The following is a 21,915-nucleotide window of genomic DNA, read 5'->3' on the forward strand; positions in this document are numbered from 1 at the left end:
TTCTTTTAAAAGAAGTTGTGGGGCTGGATGGTGGTGCACCTGGTTGAGCAGCATATGTTACAGTGCTCAAGGACCCAGGTTTGGGCTCCCCAGTCCCCACCTGCAGGGGGAAAGCTTTGAGAGTGGTGAAGCAGGGCTGCAGGTGTCTCTCTGTTTCTCTTCCTCTCTATCACCGCCTTCCCTCTCTATTTCTGGCTGTCTCTATCCAACAAATAAATAAATATAATAAAAAAAATTTTTTAAAGAAAATGTTCTGTTCAAAAAAAAAAAAAAAAACGGTGGCAGAGACATGTTCTTTGCGTAATTCTCTTTCTCAGCACCTGCCTTTTATGAAAGTGCCCTGCTGGAAGTGCGGGGAACCAGGAATTCCTTCTGGGTCTCCACCCCTTTCTCCTTCTCAGGATATCAACTTGGACTGGCCCCTAAAATGAAGCCAAGCACCTCACTCATTCTTCCCTTGCCTCCTGAAGGTTCAACCATGTTCATGCAGAGTCACTGGCTGGAGCCAGTCAGAAGCTGCATGCGGGCCTGGCCACCTGAAGCCCTCATTATCTACAGAGAGTGGGAAAGCAGGGCCTAATAGTGACTTGCCACCGTGTTTCCATTCCTTTCCTTTTCTTTCCTTTCCGTGCCTTGCCTTGCCTTGCTTTGCTTCGCTTTCCTTTTCTCTTTTTTCCTATTTAAAAAAAATTTTTTTACCTCCAGGGTTGTCACTGGGGCTCAGTGCCTGCACCACGAATCCACTGCTCCTCCCCCCCCCATTTTTGTTATTATTATTGTTATTGTTGTTGGATAGGACAGAGAGCAGAGGGGTTAGACAGAGGAGGGGAGAGAAAGATAGACACCTGCAGACCTGCTTCACCGCTTATGAAGTGACCCCCTGCAGGTGGGGAGCCAGGGGCTCAAACCAGGATCATTAACACTGGTCCTTGTGCTGCATGCCATGTGCTCTTAACCTGCTGTGCCACTGCCCGGCTCCCCATGTTTCCATTTCTAAAAGCTTTCCCAGTATAGAAGTGCACTGTCCGTGGCAGATACACTTTCCTTCTCATCCTCTTGAGGAATGGATACAGTTGACTCTGATCCATGTTAGCAAACAGTTCTGATTATCAGCGCCTAGATAGAAGCACATCTGTTACCATCAGTGACTTGGTCCAAAGGGCAACTCCAAAGGTGTGGGGATAGATTTTCTAAATAGACCATTCTTCTTCTTCTTCTAGCGTTTGCCATAGACCGTTCTAAATGCCTGTAAATAAATAAATAAATAAATAAATGCCTTTTAGATACAGTTACTTCCCACAGCAATATCGAGACTTTTGTGGTGTTTGAATCAAGTGTGTTAAACATTGTTCTTAAAATGTTTACAAGTGGGGGCCAGGCAGTGGTACACTCAGTAGCACATACATTACAGACTGCAAGAACCTGGGTTCAAACCCTTGGTTCCCACCTGCAGTCGGGGGGGGGGAGGAATATCTTCATCACTGGTGAAGCAGTGCTATAGGTGTCTCCCTCTGCCTTTCTCCATTTCTCTCTCTCTACACACACACACACACACACACACACACACACACACACACACACACACACACACACACACACACACTTGCCTCCAGGGTCATTATTGGGCCTCAGTGCTTGTACTGTGAATCCTGTGGCTTTTTTTTTTTTTTTTTTTTGGTTAGGACAGAGAGAAATTGAGAGGGGAGGAGAAGATAGGGAGGGAGAAAGACACCTGCAAACCTACCTCACCACTTGTAAAGCGACCCCCCTGCAGGTGGGAAGCTCGAACCCAGATCCTTGCACTGCTTCTTGCTGTTTGACTATGTGTACTTACCCCAGTGTGCTAATACCAGCCCCCCCATCTTTATCTTCCTCTTTCCTAACAATTTCTCTGTCTCTATCCAAAATTAATGAAGGAATAAAGAAATAAAATAGGAAAACTTTTATAAAAGAGTAAGCCCTAGTAATAAGGAGAAGTATCCTCTAACATATTGTCTTTTCTTTATCCAGTATTTGTTTCTGGCATCTTACAGAAAACTTGATACATTTCTGAGAGAGAGATTTGTCTTGTAAATACAGTATGAAATTGGGCATCTGTATTTCAGGAACCTCTAGGTCATGCATCACCTCTTGCATTTGGTTTCTGAAGGTAAAACTGACACCTGTATGACCATAGGCAGGTCTGTCAGCCTTTGCTGTTGCTGGCAAAACCCGGGCAGGCTGAATTGGTGAAGACCCTGACTCAGTTTTAGATGAAGAAAGTGCTCAGAGCCCTGCAAGTTTAGCATCTCCACAAAAAGTGAGTAGGAGATCCAGGAGGAACACTGTCTCCTGCTCTGTCCCAAGCTGCCATTCCTCCTGCCTGTCTGGACTTCTGCCTTCCTCTCAGCTGCCTCAGCTCTTCACCCCCAGGTCACAGGGAACCAGGGCTCTTACCTCTCTCAGCATCTCCATGAAGGGTAGGGATTGATAGCTTCTGGAGCTGGGTAAACAAGGAGTTCCTCAGATTCTTCAAATAGCTCCACTTACCCGATACCATAACTTCTACAAAGTTCAGTGGAATTTCATCCCTAACCAGAGAGTGGAAACTGCCTATGTGGTTCCTGCTATGTTTATAGCAAAATAAGAATCCATTCCTTCCTCATGAAGTGACCATGCATGCCCCCTTCCTCCCTTAGGACTAAAAGAAGCCACAGGACAGGAAGACCTTTGACTCTCTGCATTGTCCACACCTTGGGGATGCAGTCCTTCTGCAGGGTCAGAGCTTTGGGGAAGCTTGTGACTAGTGTAATATTTCTGGCACCATATATAGTCACAGTCTAATTAAGTTAAAAAAAAAAAAGACTCATGGGGCCGGGCAGTGGTGCACCTAGTTAAGCACATAACTGTGCAAGGACCCGTGCAAGGAGATGGGGTTCAAGCCCCAGGCTCTCCACCTACAGGAGGGTCGCTTCACAAGCAGTAGAGTAGGTCTTCAGATGTCTTTCTCTCTCCCTATTTCCCCCTCCTTTCTCAATTTCTTTCTGTGCTATACAATAAAATGGGGGGAAGAAATGGCCGCCAGGAGTAGCTGATTTGTAGTGCCTACACCAAGCCCCAGCGATAACCCTGGAGGGAAAAAAAAAAAACTGATTGAAGCTGATATCTATCTCTGAGCAAGAAGAAATGCTATGCAGAACACTCAGCCTCATATGGGAACTCAAAGTAAAAGGAAGTTTGAGTCATATAAAATTTCCTTTGACTTAACTCCCTGACACTATCAGTTTACCTAGCAGTCCCTCGGTGGATGCTAATTCAAATGCTCTGTTTCTAGAGAGCCTCATTTAGTCTAAATATGCTCCAGCCCCCAGCCCCTAGCCCTCAGCCCACAGCCTGAATTCACTCAAACCAAGTAAGTACAGCTGGAAGTTTTTGTTCCTGCTAACTACTGAAGAGGGACTCTTAGTTTTATATCTCTGGCTGGTCCATATGACCACAATCTGCTGGCACCATCATGGGCACCCCACGGAAAGGATAAGCATTGTGTGAAACTAGGATGTCCAAATTCTGTCTTCTCCACTTAGTTTGCTTATAACTTGAAAACTGAGCCTAAGGGATAGATTTTACTTGCTGTTCATTTCTGGGTTGGTGTTTAAATCTAGATTCATAAAACATTTTAAAAAACTTATTACTTGTTCATTCTTTTAAAAAAATTTTTAAAAATATTTATTTTCCCTTTTGTTGCCCTTGTTTTTTATTGTTGTGGTAGTTATTATTGCTGTTATTGATGTTGTCATTGTTGTTGGATAGGACAGAGAGAAATGGAGAGAGGAGGGGAAGACAGAGAGGGGGGAGAGAAAGATAGACACCTGCAGATCTGCTTCACCACCTGTGAAGCAACTCCCCTGCAGGTGGGGAGCTGGAGGCTCGAACCAAGATCCTTAAACCGGTCCTTGCACTTTGCACCACGTGCACTTAACCCACTGTGCTACCACCCAATTCCCACTTGTTCATCCTTTTTAACATCCTATCAGCATTCTGTGAAAAATAAAGTGAAAAAACAAACATACAACTCTAAAATATACCCTCACCCTTGTACCTTCCCCATATCTGGTCTCAACCCTTATGCAATAGATTGACCATATAATTTTTTTCATTTTTCATTTGTGATTAATAATGTGTTACAAGACTGTAAAATACAGTTCCACCACACCCACCTCCAAAATTCTGTCTCCCTACCACTCCTCCTCCCAAAGATAACCACTAAAGTTCTCAAAACCAGTCTTAGAAAATTTGTTTGCTTCTGGTTTGTTGTTGTTGTTGCTGTTGTTTGTTTTGTTTTGATTGTTTTTGTAAGTTCATGTGTATTAATTCTCGGGATTCCACATATGAGTGAAACTCTGGTAGTTTTGACCAAATTCTAATTTTCCTTACCTGTGTAATTTGGAGAAATGTTCTGGATTTTCACCTAGCATTTGGACGGTCTTTCAAGATCACAGACAGTGAAGCACATCTTTGTGTCTCCAGCACTGCTATAGCATAATACCCCAGAAGCCTTAAACAGCAGGCCTGTATGCCTCACCATCCTGTGCACTAACAAGATGTCAGCCATTCAATTCCCATTTAAGACTCTCTGGCTTATATAGTCAGCTCATTGTATCCTAACGTCATGTAAAGAGATACAAATACAAAAGGAAATATCTTATGATATTACTAGGCATATACCCAAAAGATAAAAATAAACTGATTGGAAGGGATATATGCACCACCCCCCGCCCTCCCCCCCACGTTCATAGCATTTATATTCACAAGAGCAAAAGCTTGGAAACAACCAAAATGCCCTTCGACAGATGACTGGGTAAAAAAGTTATGGGACATATACTCAATAGAGTATTATGCAGTAATAAAAAAGATGCTGCTGGGAGTCAGGCAGTAGCGCAGTGGGTTAAGTGCTTGTGGCGCAAAGTGCAAGGACCACGTAAGGATCCCTGTTCAAGCCCCCGGCTCCCCACCTACAGGGGAGTCGCTTCACAGGCGGTGAAGCAGGTTTGCAGGTGTCTATCTTTCTCTCCCCCTCTCTGTCTTCCCCTCCTCTCTCCATTTCTCTCTGTCCTATCCAACAACGACAACATCAATAACAACATCAGTAATAACTACAACAACAACCAAAAAAAAAAAAAAACAAGGGCAACAAAAGGGAAAATAAGTAAATGTAAAATATATATATATATATGTATACATATATATATATATATAATTTTTTAAAAAGATGATATTGTGTCCTTTGGGGTACAGTGGATGGAACCGGAGAAGATGATGCTGAGTAAAGCAAGTAAGAAGACGAAGGACAACTACGAACTAGTTTCACTCATATGTGGAATACAGAGAATTGAGGATATGAATGTGGAAAAAAAAAAGTCAACCTATTTCAAACTGTGGGAGAACTATAGGTGTTATCTATGATAGGGACACAGACCTTTGGTGACGTGGGTGATGAAAAAAAAACTCTGGTGGTTATCTCTGGGAGGTTGGAGGTGGGGATACAGAACTTTGGTGGTATGGTGTGGAACCATACACTGTGATCTTATAATCTTATACCTAACTATGAATAACTAATAAAAAATTATTAAGAAAAAAAGAGAGAGAGAGCTCTGGTTTTTCTTCCTTCTCTTAAGAAGACATTAATTCCTCATGGAAACCCAGCCCTTATGACCTCATGTAATCCTAATTACCTTCCAAAGATCCTGTCTCTAAATACCATCACTTGGGCCTCAGGGTTTAACATTAGAATGAGGAAGCAGTCATGCATCCCATAATACTAGGGAACTGATAGTTTCTCATTTTATGGTCTAATTTCCAGTTTAGTAATAGGTTGACAGGTGACTATCACTGGAATGAGAAGCAGTTTAGAGATCTTATCCCATTTACTGACTCTCTACTCTGTGGGGACCCAGGAAAGAGCTCAGGGCTGTATGGAGGAAGAGAGAATGAGAAGTGAACTATGGGGCCAGGCAGTGGCGGCGCACCTGGTTAAGCTCTCACACTACAGTGAGCAAAGACCCAGGTTCAAGCCCTTGGTCCCCACCTACAGGGAGGAAGTTTCACAAATGGCGAAGCAGGGCTGCAGGTGTCTCTCTGTTTCTCCCTCTCTGCTCTCAATTTCTCTCTGTGTCTGTCTAATAATAAATAAGTAAAATGTTTGGGGGGGGTGAACTATAGCTGGAACCAGACCTTTGGGTTTTAGCCAGGAGCCTGAGTTTGGCCTCTCTGCTCCAGGAACCCATGCCTGGTGGTCAGCTGATAGGAATGCAGAGGTGGCTGAAAGCTAATCAAGCAGATATCACCTAATTCAGTACACCTATCAACTACTTCATTTCTTGGTCCTTTTAATCCGTTAGCACCCAAAGTGGGAGACTACATGCTTTTAATCTCATGCCTGTCTTCCTTCTAATAATTAGTTTGATCAAATCATTTCCTCCCAGAAAAGAGCACATATGGATGCCGAGTGCTTAGCATTCTCTTCTGGGCAAGTCTTAATTTGTTGTGCTTACAGAATTGAGCACTAGATCTCAGGGATTCAATTAAGACATCTGTCTCTAGTGAACACAAATAAAGACGACGCTTCCAATGCTGTGTTTCCTAAGGGGAGCAAACAAGAGACACTCAGTGGTTTCAGTGAACTTAAACTTTTTCTTCTTCATCATCATCATCATTATTACCTCCAGGGTTATATTATTATTACCTCCAGGATTATGGGGCTTGGTGCCTGCACTGTGAATCCACTGCTCCTGGAGGCCATTTTTTCCCATTTTGTTGCCCTTGTTTTTAATGTTATTGTTGCCAATGCTGTTGTTGTTGTTGTTGGATAGGACAGAGAGAAATGGAGAGAGGAGGGGAAGACAGAGAGAGGGAGAGAAAGATAGACACCTGCAGACCTGCTTCACTGCCTGTGAAGCGACCCCCCTGCAGGTGGGGAGCCACGACTCAAACTGGGGTCCTTAATGCCAGTCCTTGCGCTTTGTGCCATGCTTAACCTGTTGCACTACTGCCCGGCCCCCTATTATTATTTTTTAATTGGCAAATGAATGGTTTACAGTACAGTGGTTGGCATATGGCTACAGTTTTTCATCTCACTAAAATAGATGTCTGCAAAACGCTGTCACTCCCAAACGAGGTCCATCATCCCGAAAGACTGAAATTTGGAAGCCAAAGGCTTAGAGAAGGAAATCTTTAATGAAAGGAGATATGTGAAACTCGGTCCTTTGGGTCTTCTTCCACTGCCTTTTAGCCCATCAGCACCCTTTTTAACCGGGGGATTGAAAAATATGTGTGCAGATCAATCAAAGATGGTGTTTTTATTTATTTAATTATATTTATTGGGTAGAAACAGAAACAAGGAAAAGAGTAAAGGTGGAGAGAGCAAAAGAGACACCTGTTATCACTTTTTCAGCAGTCATGATGCTTTCCCCCTGCAGGTGAGGACCTGGGTCTTTGAGCCTGGTAGCATGCCTGCCCTACTATGTGCAATACTGCCTGGCCCCCAGGGATCAGTGTTACCAAGCAACACTAACTTAGAGCACAGTTTCACTTCACTTAGGCTGAGCCCCACTTCCCTGTCACGTAGCGAGAATTAGGCCTGTCTTTCCAGGTGAGTACGACTTGGTCCTTGGCTTTATCCAGAAGAAAACAATATAAGGACCAAGGACTGTGAGGAGTATAAGCTGAGGATTTGCTTAAGAACGCAACTAAGAATTGTTTGTTTTTTTTTCTTCCCATCATGTTATGTTGCTATTTCTAATGGTCATCCTTCTTTTCTATTTCTCCTCTCCTTTCTTTTGTCCCTGTTTGGATATTGTGTCTTTAAAAAAAAATTTTTTTTTTAAACCACTTCAGGTTCTCTCTCCCCCACGCCCTCCTCTCCCTAGGGAGGACTGCTTTGCATGGCAGCCCCCTACCACCCACAGTTCCTGCAAAGACTCCCTCTACTGGAGCTCACCAAAGCCTTTCATCCCACCCAGCACCCCCAGCCAGCTGAACCCCTCACAGCTCCAGCCCATCTCTGACTCCCTGGCAGTCAAATCAGCTCCCCAAGGTGTGGGGTGTCCTAGGTCCTCGCTTCCAGGTCCCACACTGCCCAGTGCTTCACCCCAACCCCAGCACCACTACGTGGCTGCCAGGACAGTTTACAGTGAGAATGTGAGCTCTAACCCACATCATGAGGCAGTTAGGAATAAAAAGGTCAGCAGCTTATATGTACCCTGTTTATCCAATAATATCTGCTGGGTGGCATCAGAAAACTCCGGTGCTGCACGTGACCCAGCCAAAGGCACTCCCTTGGAGACTGCAGGCACTCGAGCACCAGCACCGGCTCCCAGCATTGTCTCCTGCACAGCCGCCACAGGAACACCAGCCTCTGCTCCTCCTCCTCCTGACCCTCCCAAGCTGTTCTCTACCATCCCTAACTATGCCACCAACCATGGTGAGAGTCCTTCCCTGGGGACTCGGCCTGCATTCCCAGGTGCAGTGAGACCACCTGTGATAGGGCCCCCAGTTACCTCTGATCTCCAAAACCGGAAGAGAAAAGAAACTTACCTTTTGCAGCCGTGTTATCCAGCCAAGGCAAGGAAATTAGGAATGTTTGTGTGTCTCCTGCACCGTCTCTTTCAAAACTCACGTGAACAGCCCATCTATTCTCTGGGTTGTCCCACTCCCCCCTTCCCCTGTTAATAACTGCAGCAGCTTGATTCCCAAATTCTCTCTAAACCCCTCAGCACAGTCCTGTCTCTCTCTCTCTCTCTCTCTCTCTCTCTCTCTCTCTCTCTCACCCCCCTTTTGTCACTATGGAAGTATGCTAGAGCGTGAAATCTGTAGACTAATCAGACATACAGCGTGTGTATGTTTTAGAATAGACTGTCAAAGAAATTGTATTTCCTGCCTACTCTCTTAGGCTCTGCAAGGAGTTTGGGGCAGGGGTGGGGTGGGCTTCATCACAGTCTGCCTGCCTGCCTGCCTTGCCTGCCTGTTCTGTCTTCCTCTTCTTTTTTTTTTTTCATAAAGTGTTAAAAAGGATTCAAAAATAGATGGTTGGAAAGTAAACTTGGATGGGCTTCCCTCTGTGTCACAGAGTGTCAGGAGGCCAGCTGGCTCGCAGTGACTGTCTCATGTACTCTGAGGAAAGGGCACCGATTAAATATTTCTCTGAGTACATCATTGCATGTCCATTCTCCACTGTTTAAATATGGAATTCCTCCTTCCCCGCCAACCTCCTTTATGTAACAACCACCCTTATCTCCTACAGGATGCCACTTCCTCCAGCCCAGCCCAGCCTGAGGTAATAGTTGTCCCCCTCTACCTTGTTAATACTGACAGAGGGCAAGAAGGCACAGCCAGATCGCCAACATCTCTGGGGACATTTGGCCCCCCAGTCCCGGTGACCGCCCCTGCCAGCTCGCCTCTGACCTTCCCAACTCTAGATGATTTCATTCCCCCTCATCTACAAAGGCGGTCCCACCACAGCCAGCCAGCCAGCGTTCCTGCCCCCTTGCCCCCCGTTAGCCAGACACCACCATCCTCCTCACCACCACCTCCTCTGCTGGTCCCTCCTGTACCGGAGGGTCTCCGCAGATCCTTGGAGCCTGACCTCACGGGAGCTGTCTCAAGTACCGTAAGCTTGCTGGAATCCCTCCCTTACGACTTTTTCCTGAATGCCTGCTCCTGGCAGTAGAAAACCCTTTTCTCACGGAAGTACTAAGTGCTGAGGAGGGCAGTGTTGGCTGCTGCTGTGCTCGTGTGATGATTTGAATTTGTGTCTGCTTCCACTAGAGTGCATGCCTCCCCGTGTGTGTTTTTCAGGGGTCTCCTCTCACGTCCTTCCTCTCTGTCCTGTTTGGAATGCACATCTGCCTGAGGAAGAAGGGGGGGGAAATGTTTTCTTTCAAAGGAAGCCACCTCTGTGGCCTTTTCCTTTGGCTAGTTGTACTCTCTGGATAGCGAGCAGATATAACACTGAGAGCCAAGTAAAAAATGAATGTGGAAAAGCCAATAGCAGGTGGTGTTGTCTGGTGGTTTCTCCAGTGGGAGCTGGGAGATTCTAGCAAGAAAAAGATGCACTCTTCGGTTGAGTTAGCAAGTAAACAAAACTTTCATTTATGTACAGTCACGTCAGTGATTGTGTAAATAGACAACAATCTAAATGGGAGCCTAGTTTAATTGAGTCAGTGGATTTAATATCCTGACACAGATATTGGGGCTGTATCCTTAAACGAAAGAACCTTTCTGGGAGTTGGAGTAGTGTGCGGTCAGGAGTTTCTACAGTGCCCTGGGTGGTGACAGGAAGTTAAGGGGTACTGACACCTCAGGGCCTTTCCTCACTGGAGGGGAAAGCCCAAGTACCTTAGCGAGAAAGCTGGGCCAGAGGACTCAGTTTGTTTTCTTCTCAGAAGCCCTGGGAATTGAGAGAATCTGAATAAACCTCGGTGTGCATTTCAAAATGGTGGATGAGGTAGGGACAGTGTATACATCTTTTCACAAGGCTACAGAATACATTGGGCCCAGAGATAGAAAAGCTCCTGCTTGTTACAGAAAGGGTACCCAGTCAATATTAGCAGTGTCCATTGAGGCACTGCTTGGTAGAGAGGGACCAGACTCTCAAAAGTAAGTGACTGACTAACAATGAACTGTTTAATTCCTACCATGTTCCAGGCATTCTGCCCAGACACCTTGCTATCACAGGTTCTTTCAGGTGGGACTGGTTCTCGGGTTTAGTGTGTACAGGGGATGATGGGCAGGGAGACTTTTTAAAAAAAAAAAAAAATTAGCTCCATGTTTTTCTCCTAAGTATACCATGAGACCTAGGAGATCCTGATGTTGAGGAGACCAGCCAGATACAGATATCCCTGGAGGATTTCAACTGGACTGATCACTTCTGATTTGGTCCCAGCGAGTAAAATAGGGAGGAAGGTTCCTCCACTGAATGAACACTGTCAACAGCAGGTGCCCCTCTGAATGGTGGCCAAGGCACAGATTGCTCTTCTCTGTTTGCAGCTGTTTGAGTGTGAGAAGGAAGAAGAAAATTCATGTTAGCTGAGCCTAGTTCTTTTATTTCATAGCTATTTTTTGTGATGTTTCATAAGTACAACTTGTACCACAGGGTAAAAATTATAAAATGCTTAATACATAATCCATCCAGTTATGACTTTATTATTATTTTATTTAAAGTTTTTAATCTTTATTTATTTTATAGAGACAGACAGAAGTCAAGAGGGAAGGGGGAGATAGAGAGGGAGAGAGACACCTGCAGCCCTGCTTCACCACTCATGAAGCTTCCCCTGCAGGTGGGGACTGGGGACCTGAACCCGGGACCTTATGCACTGTAACATGTGCACTCAACCAGGTGTACCACTACCGGGTCCCCCTATTTTTTAAATTTTTATTAATAATTGAATACTGATTTACAAAATTATAAGATAACAGGGGTGTGATGTCACACCCTTCCCACCACCAGAGTTCTATGTCCCTCCATTAAATGCTACAGCAGCTCTCCCAAGGTTGCAGATAGGGGTTAACTACTGTGTCTATGTCCAGTTAGAACTTGAACGAGCTGTGTGCCTGCTTTGTGTTTCTTGGGCATACTATGACAGATCTTTCACTGATGTCTGATGCCATTTATCTGTATTCTCTTACATTAGTTCAGAAGTAAACTAAGACATAGGTATGATTGTGTCCCATCTTGAAATGTTGAGAATAAGACACTTGGGAAACAAGATCATTTTGTACCTCTCAAGTCTTGGAAAAAGACTTATTAGCCTGAGCAGCTGTTCATCACCAACACCTGTGACATCGGGTACTTTCAGAACTGGACTAAGTCCCTGTGTTTATGAAGTTCCTACTGTGTGTCAGGAACTGTCCTAGGTCCTGATACTCACATCCTCTCCTGATGGACACATGCACTCTTTATGAAAAGCTTGTTCAGATATATCTTTTCTGGAATCTGACTTCTGTCACCCACAGGGATTTATAGAGCACCTGCTGTTTGCAGGCCAGTGTGCTTGGTGTAGAGAGAAGGAAGTGGAGGCAAGATTCGTTCCCTGCAAGTGCTTACAAGGGCAGTAGATCTCTGTTAGAGCATGCTAATTGCCTTGGGCCATACCATTTCCTGGAGAGCAACTGGCAACTGTCTTGTTCTTCAGTGCCTTAAAGATGACATCCTGCCTTTTGGGTCTATAAGTTATAAATTAGAAACTTTGCAGAATTGAAAGGTCTGATAGTGGAAGTTGTCTAGATATCCTTAGTACATACCAGCACCATGTTTTCATATATTTATAAAGGCTAGCATTATTCCCACGATAAGATTAGATTAGTAGTCAGGATTTTATTGATATTCTTGGTGTAGAAACTTCCCATTTCTAAGTCAAGATTTCCACAATCCTTTACTTCAGAAATTTTTGTTCACTCAGTTTTGCCATAAAATAATATCCACCAGGAGCAGGGAGATTCTAGGAGAGGAAAAGATGGACTCTTTTGTTGACTTAGCAAGTAAAAAAAAAGTTCTTTTATATACAGCCATGTTAGCTATTGTGTGCATATACAACAATAAAAATAAGAATCTAGTTTAATTGTGTTGATGGATGTACCTGGAGGGCTAAGATGATAACCAAATCCCAGAAGCAAGTGCTAGTCAAAGTTATCCAAGGATGTTGATGATAAGAGTCGTTTCCTAAGAGTACCAATACTTAAGTCTTCCTTATTCCTGCTATTATGATTTCTTGTTCTCCCTGGTCTCATATTTCCTTCAACCAGGACGCTAAACTTTCCTTTTTTTTTCCCCCAATTAAACCAACACTCACTCTTGGACCATGTTTGGAATTGCATGAGTTGTGCATGTTCTAATTTGATTTGAATTTGCTTTTTTAGTAACCAGATCTGTCCACAACTACCAGGCGAAAAATAATGAATGGGATTGCTGAGAAATTCAGTAACATTTATGTCCCTCCCTCCCCCCTTACTAATACCCGTAAAGAGAATAAGCCTTCCAAATTAGATGTCTAACTGAAATCAATGCTATGTCTCATTTACTACATTTGAATAATAATAATTCTAGTAAAACTTTGAATTTCATCTTTTTTTTTTTTTTTTTTTTAGAAATTATTAGCTCTAGGTCCCCTGTGGTCACAGTTAGTTACAGTGTTTGCTTTCTTTTTCAGGATTCAAGCCCTGTGCTAAATGAAGCTTCTTCATCCAACATTGGAACTGAGTCCCAGACCTTCATATCAGTGAGCAAACCATCCTCTGCCTACCCCTCAACCACCACTGTCAACCCTACGATTGTGCTCTTGCAACATAATCGAGGTAATAGGGCTTCACTGTGTGCTTCTCCCTAGAATAAGCATAGCCATTCTGTGAAATCAGGGCCAGGAGTTCTGCCATTCCCCAGAAACGTTCACAAAGCCCATCCTTCCCCACAGCTTGGTGCCTGACTTCACTCATCCCTAGGCTCCACAGAGCAGAGCACTGTAGCCAGTTAGAGGACCCAGGTTTGGGAATGAGTGCATGTGTGTGAAGGAAGCAGGTGTGGTGCCTGTTTTGTGAGCCTTGAGTGTTCAGACAAAGGTAAACATCTGTAACATCTGTGCCCTTTAAGTCCCCCCCTTTTTTTTAAACCTTGGGAAAACTGTTGTAGCTTCCAATGAAGAGACTGGTGATACAGCAGTCTAGTGGTGGGAACAGTGCAGAATTATACCCATTATCTTATAATATTATAAATCAATATTAACTCACTAATAAAATTAAAATGCAAGAAAAGGGAGAAGAAACAGTAATTCTCACATAAGACTGACGAAAAAAAAATGTTTTATTTATTAATGAGAAAAGGAGAGGGAGAAGGAAAGAGAGCAAAGAAAGCACCAGAATATCACTCTGGCACATGTGCTACCAGGACTTGAACTTGGGACTTCACACTCAGGAGTCCAGTGCTTTATCCACTGTACCACCTGGACCACTGTACCTTAATCCCTTATCATGAGAATCTTCTTGAGAGTTTTGCTCTGAAAAATCTAGGTACAATAAGACCTCATTGAAGTAGTGAGTGGTATCAGTGGCTTAGGAATATCATGAACTTTCTAGGAAGCAGAAATTTGGAGTACCAAAATTAAGAATTTGGGGTGAAATATTTTAGTTAGATAGAAAATTTTCCTACTTGGAAAAAATCTTTTTGTACTTTTGAAATGGAGGCTACTGAACGTTTCTAGTTTTTGATCAAAGCACCACTCAGGTCTTAAAAGAGCCAGGCATCAAACCTGGGACCTCTTGCATGCCAGTGTTGTATGTTACCACTGTGCTAGCTCCCCAGCCCTGAACTTTTCCTTATTGACTCCTGGCCTCTGTCCTTACCAGCATTTATTTTACTTGGCTGCTTTCAGTGGTACCCTCTGGGGACATGATCTTCTTGTTGAAGTTTGCCCCTTATACTACACGGCTCCAAATCACTCTGCTGAGAGTTTTCATCGTTGCATTCAGTAGTGTTCTCTTTTTGTTGATTGTCCTCAAAAAAAAAAAAAAAACTTTTAAAAATCTTTATTTATAATCTTTTTTATAATCTTTATTTATCTTTATTGGATAGAAACAGCAAGAAATTGAGAGAGTAGGGGGAGACAGAGAGGAAGAGAGACAGAGAGACACCTGCAGCACTGCTTCACCTCTTGTGAAGCTTTCCCCCTGCAGGTGGGGACCAGGGGCTTGAACCTGTGTTCTTGTACATCGTAACATGTGCACTCAGCCAGGTGCACTACCACCCAGCCCCTCTTTTTGTTAATTCTTCCTTTCTCTAAAGGGCCCTTTTAAATGAAGAAGTGCTTTGAGGTAATGGATATTTATGTTGATTGACCCTCTGCATAAAAATTCATAAAATGATTCTAAATTCCAAGTATTTCTTTTTGAAATCTAGTTCCCAAAGATCCCTTTGTTGTACACATTGTAAAGCTTTCAAGTTGTTTCTTAGTGTAGGCAAGGCCTTTCAGTCTGAATTTAAGTCAGTAGAGGTTTAATTATCTTATCCTGCACTCAAAGTTTCATAGTCAATCTTCCTTTTCTTGTCTTTGCTTGCTCATGTCACAGTCCCCCCCCCCCCCACTCCCCTGTTTCTCTGCATCAGCTAATTGACAAGGGGACCTGAGCCTATTTTTGATTGTTGTTCATATTTAATGGAATTTACTGTTTCCTGCTCCTCAATTGAAAAGCAGATGAAGGGCCAACAGATAGTTAGTTTATGTGGTTGAGTGTGTGTTGTGCTATTCTTATGGCCCAAGTTTGAGCTCCTGCACCATCTGGGAGTGCCACAGCGCTGCTCCCAGTGCTGTGTCTCCCTCCTTCCTCCTCTCCCTCTCTCTCTCTCCCTTTCTTTGTCTGAAATAACAAGAAAACGTCTGCCTAGGAGTAATGAGACTGCAAATGGTCATGGGTCCAGTATGACAGAGACAGACAGACACACACACACACACACACACATACACACATACACACAATCTTTTAAAATTTATTTATAAAATGGAAACATTGACAAGACCATAGGATAAGAGGGGTGGGAGAGAATATTTTGATGTGAGCAGAATAGCTCCCTTGGATAACATGTGCCATGCTCTCTGTGTGACCCAGGTACTTGCACAGACCCCACTGCACTGGAGGAAGCTTTGGTGCTTTGCTTTCTTTCCCTCTTTCTCTCTGCTTCTCTGCCTCTATGTCTCTTATCTAAAAAAAAGACAAAGTCAGCCTAGAAACAGCGAAGCCCTGGTGATGACAAAAAAAATAAAAGAAAAAAAATTTAAAGTAGATGAATAAAATAGTTGCATGCTTACTATTTTTTCACTGAAAACTTAAATATTTTAGTAGCTTTGTTTTTCACCGTGTGTGTGACTCTCATATAAATTTCCACGCGTGAATCTATGTTCTTCAAAAGATTAAAAAGGATGTACCTGGGAGTCGGGCTGTAGCGCAGCGGGCTAAGCTCAGGTGGCGCAAAGCACAAGGACCGGCATAAGGATCCCGGTTCGAACCCCGGCTCCCCACCTGCAGGGGAGTCGCTTCACAGGCAGTGAAGCAGGTCTGCAGGTGTCTGTCTTTCTCTTCCCCTCTCTGTCTTCCCCTCCTCTCTCCGTTTCTCTCTGTCCTATCCAACAACGACGACAACAACAATAATGACTACAACAATAAAACAACAAGGGCAACAAAAGGGAATAAATAAATAAAATATTTAAAAAAAATGGATGTACCTGGTTGAGCGCACATGTCACAATGCACATGGACCAGAGTTCGAGCCCCTGGTCCCCACCTGCAGGGGGAAAGCTTTGCAAGTGGTGAAGCAGGGCTGCTGGTATCTCTCTGTTTCTCTCCCTTTCTGTGTCCCTCTACCCTCTTGATTTCTGGCTGTCTCTATCCAATAAATAAAGATAATTAAAAAAAAAAAAGACTGCAACCCCTCCCCTACACTAAACTAAGAGCCCACTCCCCATTCAGCAATGCTATGTCTTTTAGTGGCCAAAAAAAAATATCTGAAATACAGGAAAAGTGAATTTTGTTTCTACATAAAGTTCTTTATGACTCATCTTCTGCAAAAAAAAAAAAAAAATCCACTCAGTAGAAGCAAGTCAATTCCTTTCCCAGAGGGAAAGATAGTTTCTCTAAAAATGGGACTTATTCCCAAGGCAACTTGGTTTTTGGAAAGTGCCAAGTATAATGTCAGCTACTTTTACCATGTCCCTCTTAATGACACTCACCAGTCTACAGTCCTTTTTGTTTCTTCCGTGAAGAAATGAATTCTTTTTATTTACCCAAAATGCCTTTGGTTCTTGCCTTCTCTTTCATCAAAGCCCTACTCTTGGGTTTAAAGATTAAAAGTGTACAATCTGAATCATATTTCTTCCTTCAGAAGAGGATCTAAGTACCATGTGCTATTTGGAGTTAAAAGGCAGCTTCCTATGTGCCCTATAGTAGAGAGGCTGGAGTGAAGGAGATTGGAAGCGCTTAGCCCTCCCAGGCTTGGTTTGCAAATCATCAAGCATGCTTGGCTTGATTTTGGAACTGACCCAGCTTGACTAAGTTCTGCTTTGCCTTGGAGACACTACCCGTGAAAATAATTACTTAACTGTTGCAAAGAATTCGGAGGGAATGAGAACTTTGCTCTACTTCTGGAATTTTAGCTTAGTTATCCTAAATTAGGCTTTCCTTTTCTCTCTCTCTCTCTCTCTCTCTCTCTCTCTCTCCATCTCACTTGAACTGTCCCAGGGACAACATGACAATAACCGTGTCTCTTCAGTCCTTCTACCCACCCCGACTCCTGGTAAACACAGAGATATCACGTCTCTGGCTGGCGCTAACGGCCATGTACAGCACAGCTTCCTGCCTACAACACACTTTTTGCTGAGCTTTCAAACCATGTGTCTGGAGGCAGATGGCCTGCCATCAGTCTAGGAAGGAGGATTTGAATAAGAAAATCCTCAGGGCTGAAAGAAATGATGAGTCCCTTATAGTTCAAAAACTTCTTAGCCTGTATGTGCATAGACTCCTAAGAATCTTTTTAACTTTCAAATTCAGATTTAGAAGCTCTGTGGTAGAACCAACATGCTGCATTTTCTTTTTTCTTTTTTTTTTATTATATATTTATTTATTAGATAAAGATAGTCAGAAATCAAGAGGGAAGGAGATGACAGAGAGGGAGGGAGAGAGGCACCTGCAACACTGCTTTACCACTTGCAAAGCTTTCCCCCTGCAGGTAGGGACTGGGGTCTCAAACTTGATTCCTTGTGCATTGTAACATTTGAGCTCAACCAGGTGTGCCGCTGCCCAGCCCCCAAGATGCTGAATTTCCCAGCAAGCTCACGGGGGCATGTCTGTGCTACTGTTGGTTCATGGGCCAGAGGCAGAGCAGTAGCTTGAAGGTTCTCAGATTTCTCTATCTTTGGAGCACAGCAAATGATCTGGGGATCACATTAGGGTTGCTAATTCCTATCACTACTAAATGCCATTTCTGGAAAATTATCATTCCATGAAAGAAGACCATCCTCATACTTGGGAAGTGGGAACCACAGTCTTTCTTTCTTTCTTTTTTTAAATTATCTTTATTTATTTAATAGTGACAGCCAGGAATTAAGAAGGTAGGAGGAGACAGAGAGGAAGAAAGAAGGGGCCAGGCAGTGGCACACACATTACAGAGCACAAGTACCCAGGTTCAAACCCCTGGTTCCCCCCTGCAAGGGGGGAAGCTTTACAAGTGGTGAAGCAGGGCTGCAGGTGTCTCTCTATCTCCCCCTCCCCTCTCAATTTCTCTATGTCTCTATTCAAGAATAAATAAAAATATTTTAAAAAAGTGAAAGAGACAGAGACACTTGCAGCACTGCTTCACCACTTGTGAAGCTTTCCCCCTGCAGGTAGGGACCAGGCTGCAGGGGGTGGGGGCGCCTCAAACCTGGGTTCTTGCACATTGTAACATGTGTGCTCACCCAGATATGCCACCACCCAGCCCCTAGTCTTTAAAATGGAGTGGATTTGCTGTTGCCACTTGGGGGAAAGCCTTGATTTCAGCTTATAGACCACAGTTAGAAATCCAGTGATCCAGCAAGCACTTTGGGGAAACTGAGTCTCAGAGTTGACTTGATTGGTCAGCGCCACCCAGCAGGTAGCTGACACAGCTGAACCTTGAAGCTTGCTGTGTGGCTTGCCCCACAGACAAAACCCTCCTGCCTATGCAGGGGGGTAGAGAGTGGAGGACAGGACTAGCCCAGCTAGTCCTGTCCTCCAGGAGAGTCTCTCCTGTTTCCTGCACTGATTCTGAAGGGGGTGGGACTCTGCCAAAGTAGATGATGACAGTAGCCACAGGCTGGCAAGCCTTCTATTTTTATCTGTGTGGTTGTTTTATCTTTAGCAGCACTGGAAGGTAAAGGTTATTTTTGTGCTTATCCCCATCATACGTACACACAGAACTCTCCAAAGGAGATGTCAACTGTCCTGCCTTTACAAACACCCGGGAGGTTGAGAACAACCGACCAATGACCTGGGATGTGCAGCAATGTCAGGGATCTGGTGATCAGAGTTGGAAGAAACCCTGGCCTAGGAGTGGGGAAATCAACATGTAGACTTTGCTTCCTTCCTTCCTTCCTTCCTTCCTTCCTTCCTTCCTTCCTTCCTTCCTTCCTTCCTTCCTTCCTTTCTCTTTCTTTCTTTCTCTCTTCCTTTCTTTCTTTGTTGCCTCCAAGGTTATCATTGGGGCTCAGTGCTGGCACTGAGTTCACTGTTTTTGATGGCCTTTTTTTTTTCCATTTTATTTGAAATTGAAGGTAAGGGAGAGACCTGCAGACCTGCTTCATGGCTTATGAAGCTTCCCCCCTGTAGGTGGGGAGCCAGGGGCTCAAATCTGGATCATTACCTGGGTCCATGTGCTGAACCTGGTGCACCACCACCTGGCCCTTCCTTTCTCTCTTTCAGGGTAGTTTGTGGCCTGTATCTGAGGTCTGTCTGCCAACACTGACCTACCCTGCTAGGTTTGTTGCAAGTAATAAAATTGTTTACATGTGTGGAAAAACACTTAAAACAGTGTTTGGTATTTAGTTAGCAATCTCTGAGACAGTGGTAGTTCTTTTTACTTTTTTCCTCAAAAAAGGAAGGTCCTATAAGGGCTTACTCACTTGAAACCAGAACTGCTGTATGAGTCTCCTGCAGTGGGCAGAGGACCTTAAATCAAATTCAGACAGAAAACAATGGTACCAGGTGGTGGCACACCTACTTAAGCACTCACATTACAGTGCACAAGTGCCGGGATAGCCTGAGGGTACTTCTTCCTGGGCTAGTGCTCTCTGGGTTGGAGAGAACTCAACTGGAGCTGATTTAGGCTGCTGCGTGGGAGAGGGATCAGGAACTCATGCTGCACTAACTTCGCAGGAGATACACTCTGGAACTCTCAGAGCTGGAAAGCAATTTCCAAGTGTCTTTAATCAGAAGAGCAGCTGTTTTTATACTCTCCAAATAGGGTGGAAACAGGATGTGATATAGAGAGGGTGGAGCAAAAAGTGACTGGTGGAAGATCAGGGTGTGACAAGGAGAGGATCAGGGTGTGACAAGGAGAGGGGGTGGAGCAGGTGAGAATTCTACCACTAAACCACCAATGCCCTGGAGGGAGTGTGGTGCTTTATGTAAATGTAAAAGTGATTTATGTAGATAGACCAAAGCTTTGAATGGGATTAAATCTATCCCTATATAGGCATATGGTTAAGCAGAAGCCAGGGGGAGCTGGCATACTATCCAACACACAAGGACCCCGGTTCTAGGCCCTATTCCCCACCTTTCGGGGGAAAGCTTCACGAGTGGTTAAGCAGGGCCACAAGTGTCTCTCTGCCTCTCTCCCTGTCTGTCTCCCCCACCCCTCTCAATTTGGCTCTGTATCTACCCAAAAATAAATAAATGAAATGATTTGTAAGAAAAGAAAAGGAGGCTGGGCGGTAGCTCAGTGGGTTAAGCACACGTGGCACAAAGTTCAAGGACCAGCATAAGGATCCCAGTTTGAGCTCCCGGCTCCCCACCTGCAGGGGGTGTCACTTCACAAGCGGTGAAGCAGGTCTGCAGGTGTCTGTCTTTCTCTCCCCCTCTCTGTCTTCCCCTCCTTTCTCGATTTCTCTCTGCCCTATCCAATGACGACAGCAGTAACAACAACAATAACAACAACAACAACAACAAAAACAACAAGGACAACAAAAGGGAGGAGAGGAGAGGAGGGGAGGGGAGAGGAGAGGAGAGGAGAGGAGAGGAGAAGGGAGAGGAGAGGAGAGGGGAGGGGAGGGGAGGAGAGGAGACAATGATGTTTTTCTGAGTCCTGCCACAGCTGTAGGGGAGAGGTGGAAGACACCACACTGGAAGGAGCTCCTTTGATACCTTGGTCACGTGGCAGTTTAGTATCTGTGCCCAGTGTGCAGCACAGGCAGCCATTTTGGAATCCTAGCAAGTTATGCCCAGTTTTGATTGATCTTACCCTATCTGTGTAAATCTCACTTATACTTTGTATTTTTGTCTTTTATCACAGAACAGCAGAAACGGCTCAGCAGCCTTCCAGGTGAGTGAGAAATACTTATTGACAGAAGTCTTGTTAAAGCTATCTCCTGGTCCCCAACTGAGGTTCAATGAGCAAGTCTCTCTGAGCACCTCTGCCGTGGGGACTCTTACTGGATGATGGAAACAGGCTGGTTGGGGCAGACCAGACAAATAGCCCACACTTACTGAAGTGTGTCTTATGGAACTAAAGGTGTGTGCCTGGATAGTTAGGAACGTGACATTCTGAAGAAGAGCAAGGTGTTCTGCTTTAGATGTAGACAGTATGACAGGCCTTGCTGAAGAAGTCACCTCCCTCATTCCCTCCCTTCCTTCCTCTTTCTCTCCCCTCCTTCTATCTCCCTTTCTCTTCCTTCCTTCCTTTCTCTCTTTCCCAACTTTCTTCCTCCCCTCCTTCCTTCCCTCCCTCCTTCCTTCCTTCCTTCCTTCCTTCCTTCCTTCCACCAGGGTTATCTCTGGGACTTGATGCCTGCACTGTGAAGACACTGTTCCTGGTGGTCATTTTTCTTTTTCTTTTTTCTTCTTTTTCTTTCTATTTTATTTGATAAGACAGAGAGATTGAGAGGAGAGGGAAACAGAGAGAGAGTGAAAGGAAAATAGATTCCTGCAGATCTGCTTCACCAACCAGTTGTGAGGAGGGGAACAGGGGCTCAAATCTGGGTCCTTGCCCCTAGTAATGGGTGCGGTGTGACACTGCCTGGCCCCCTTCCTGTGGTTTCTGCCAGGATGTGACACGACAGTGTGTTGGGAAATGTGAGCAGGCCTTTCACCTTTTGCGTAGGCCAGGCAAACACAAATGCTAGTTGATGACTTTGCAGTGAGGGGCCCACGTGAGAGTCTCCACAGCTGCAG

The 21,915-nt window shown here is 44.4% G+C and overlaps 1 protein-coding gene across 50 annotated transcripts in view; it reads left to right on the forward strand.

Annotated features, from left to right (window-relative positions):
• The window catches only part of SORBS1 (sorbin and SH3 domain containing 1), a 331,521-nt gene that overhangs the window by 187,632 nt on the left and 121,974 nt on the right, over nt 1-21,915 (forward strand). For 29 of the 50 annotated variants that reach the window (XM_060193311.1, XM_060193305.1, XM_060193352.1 and 26 more), the window contains 4 exons: nt 7,873-8,598; nt 9,278-9,643; nt 13,182-13,326; nt 21,038-21,067. In XM_060193311.1, coding sequence (XP_060049294.1) covers nt 7,873-8,598; nt 9,278-9,643; nt 13,182-13,326; nt 21,038-21,067 — 1,267 coding nt within the window. The remainder of the gene's footprint in view (nt 1-7,872; nt 8,599-9,277; nt 9,644-13,181; nt 13,327-21,037; nt 21,068-21,915) is intronic. The other 21 variants (XM_060193402.1, XM_060193445.1, XM_060193407.1 and 18 more) reach the window with 4 other exon arrangements.

Source organism: Erinaceus europaeus, chromosome 1 (assembly GCF_950295315.1).
Source record: "Erinaceus europaeus chromosome 1, mEriEur2.1, whole genome shotgun sequence".
NCBI classification, from domain to species: Eukaryota; Metazoa; Chordata; class Mammalia; order Eulipotyphla; family Erinaceidae; genus Erinaceus; species Erinaceus europaeus.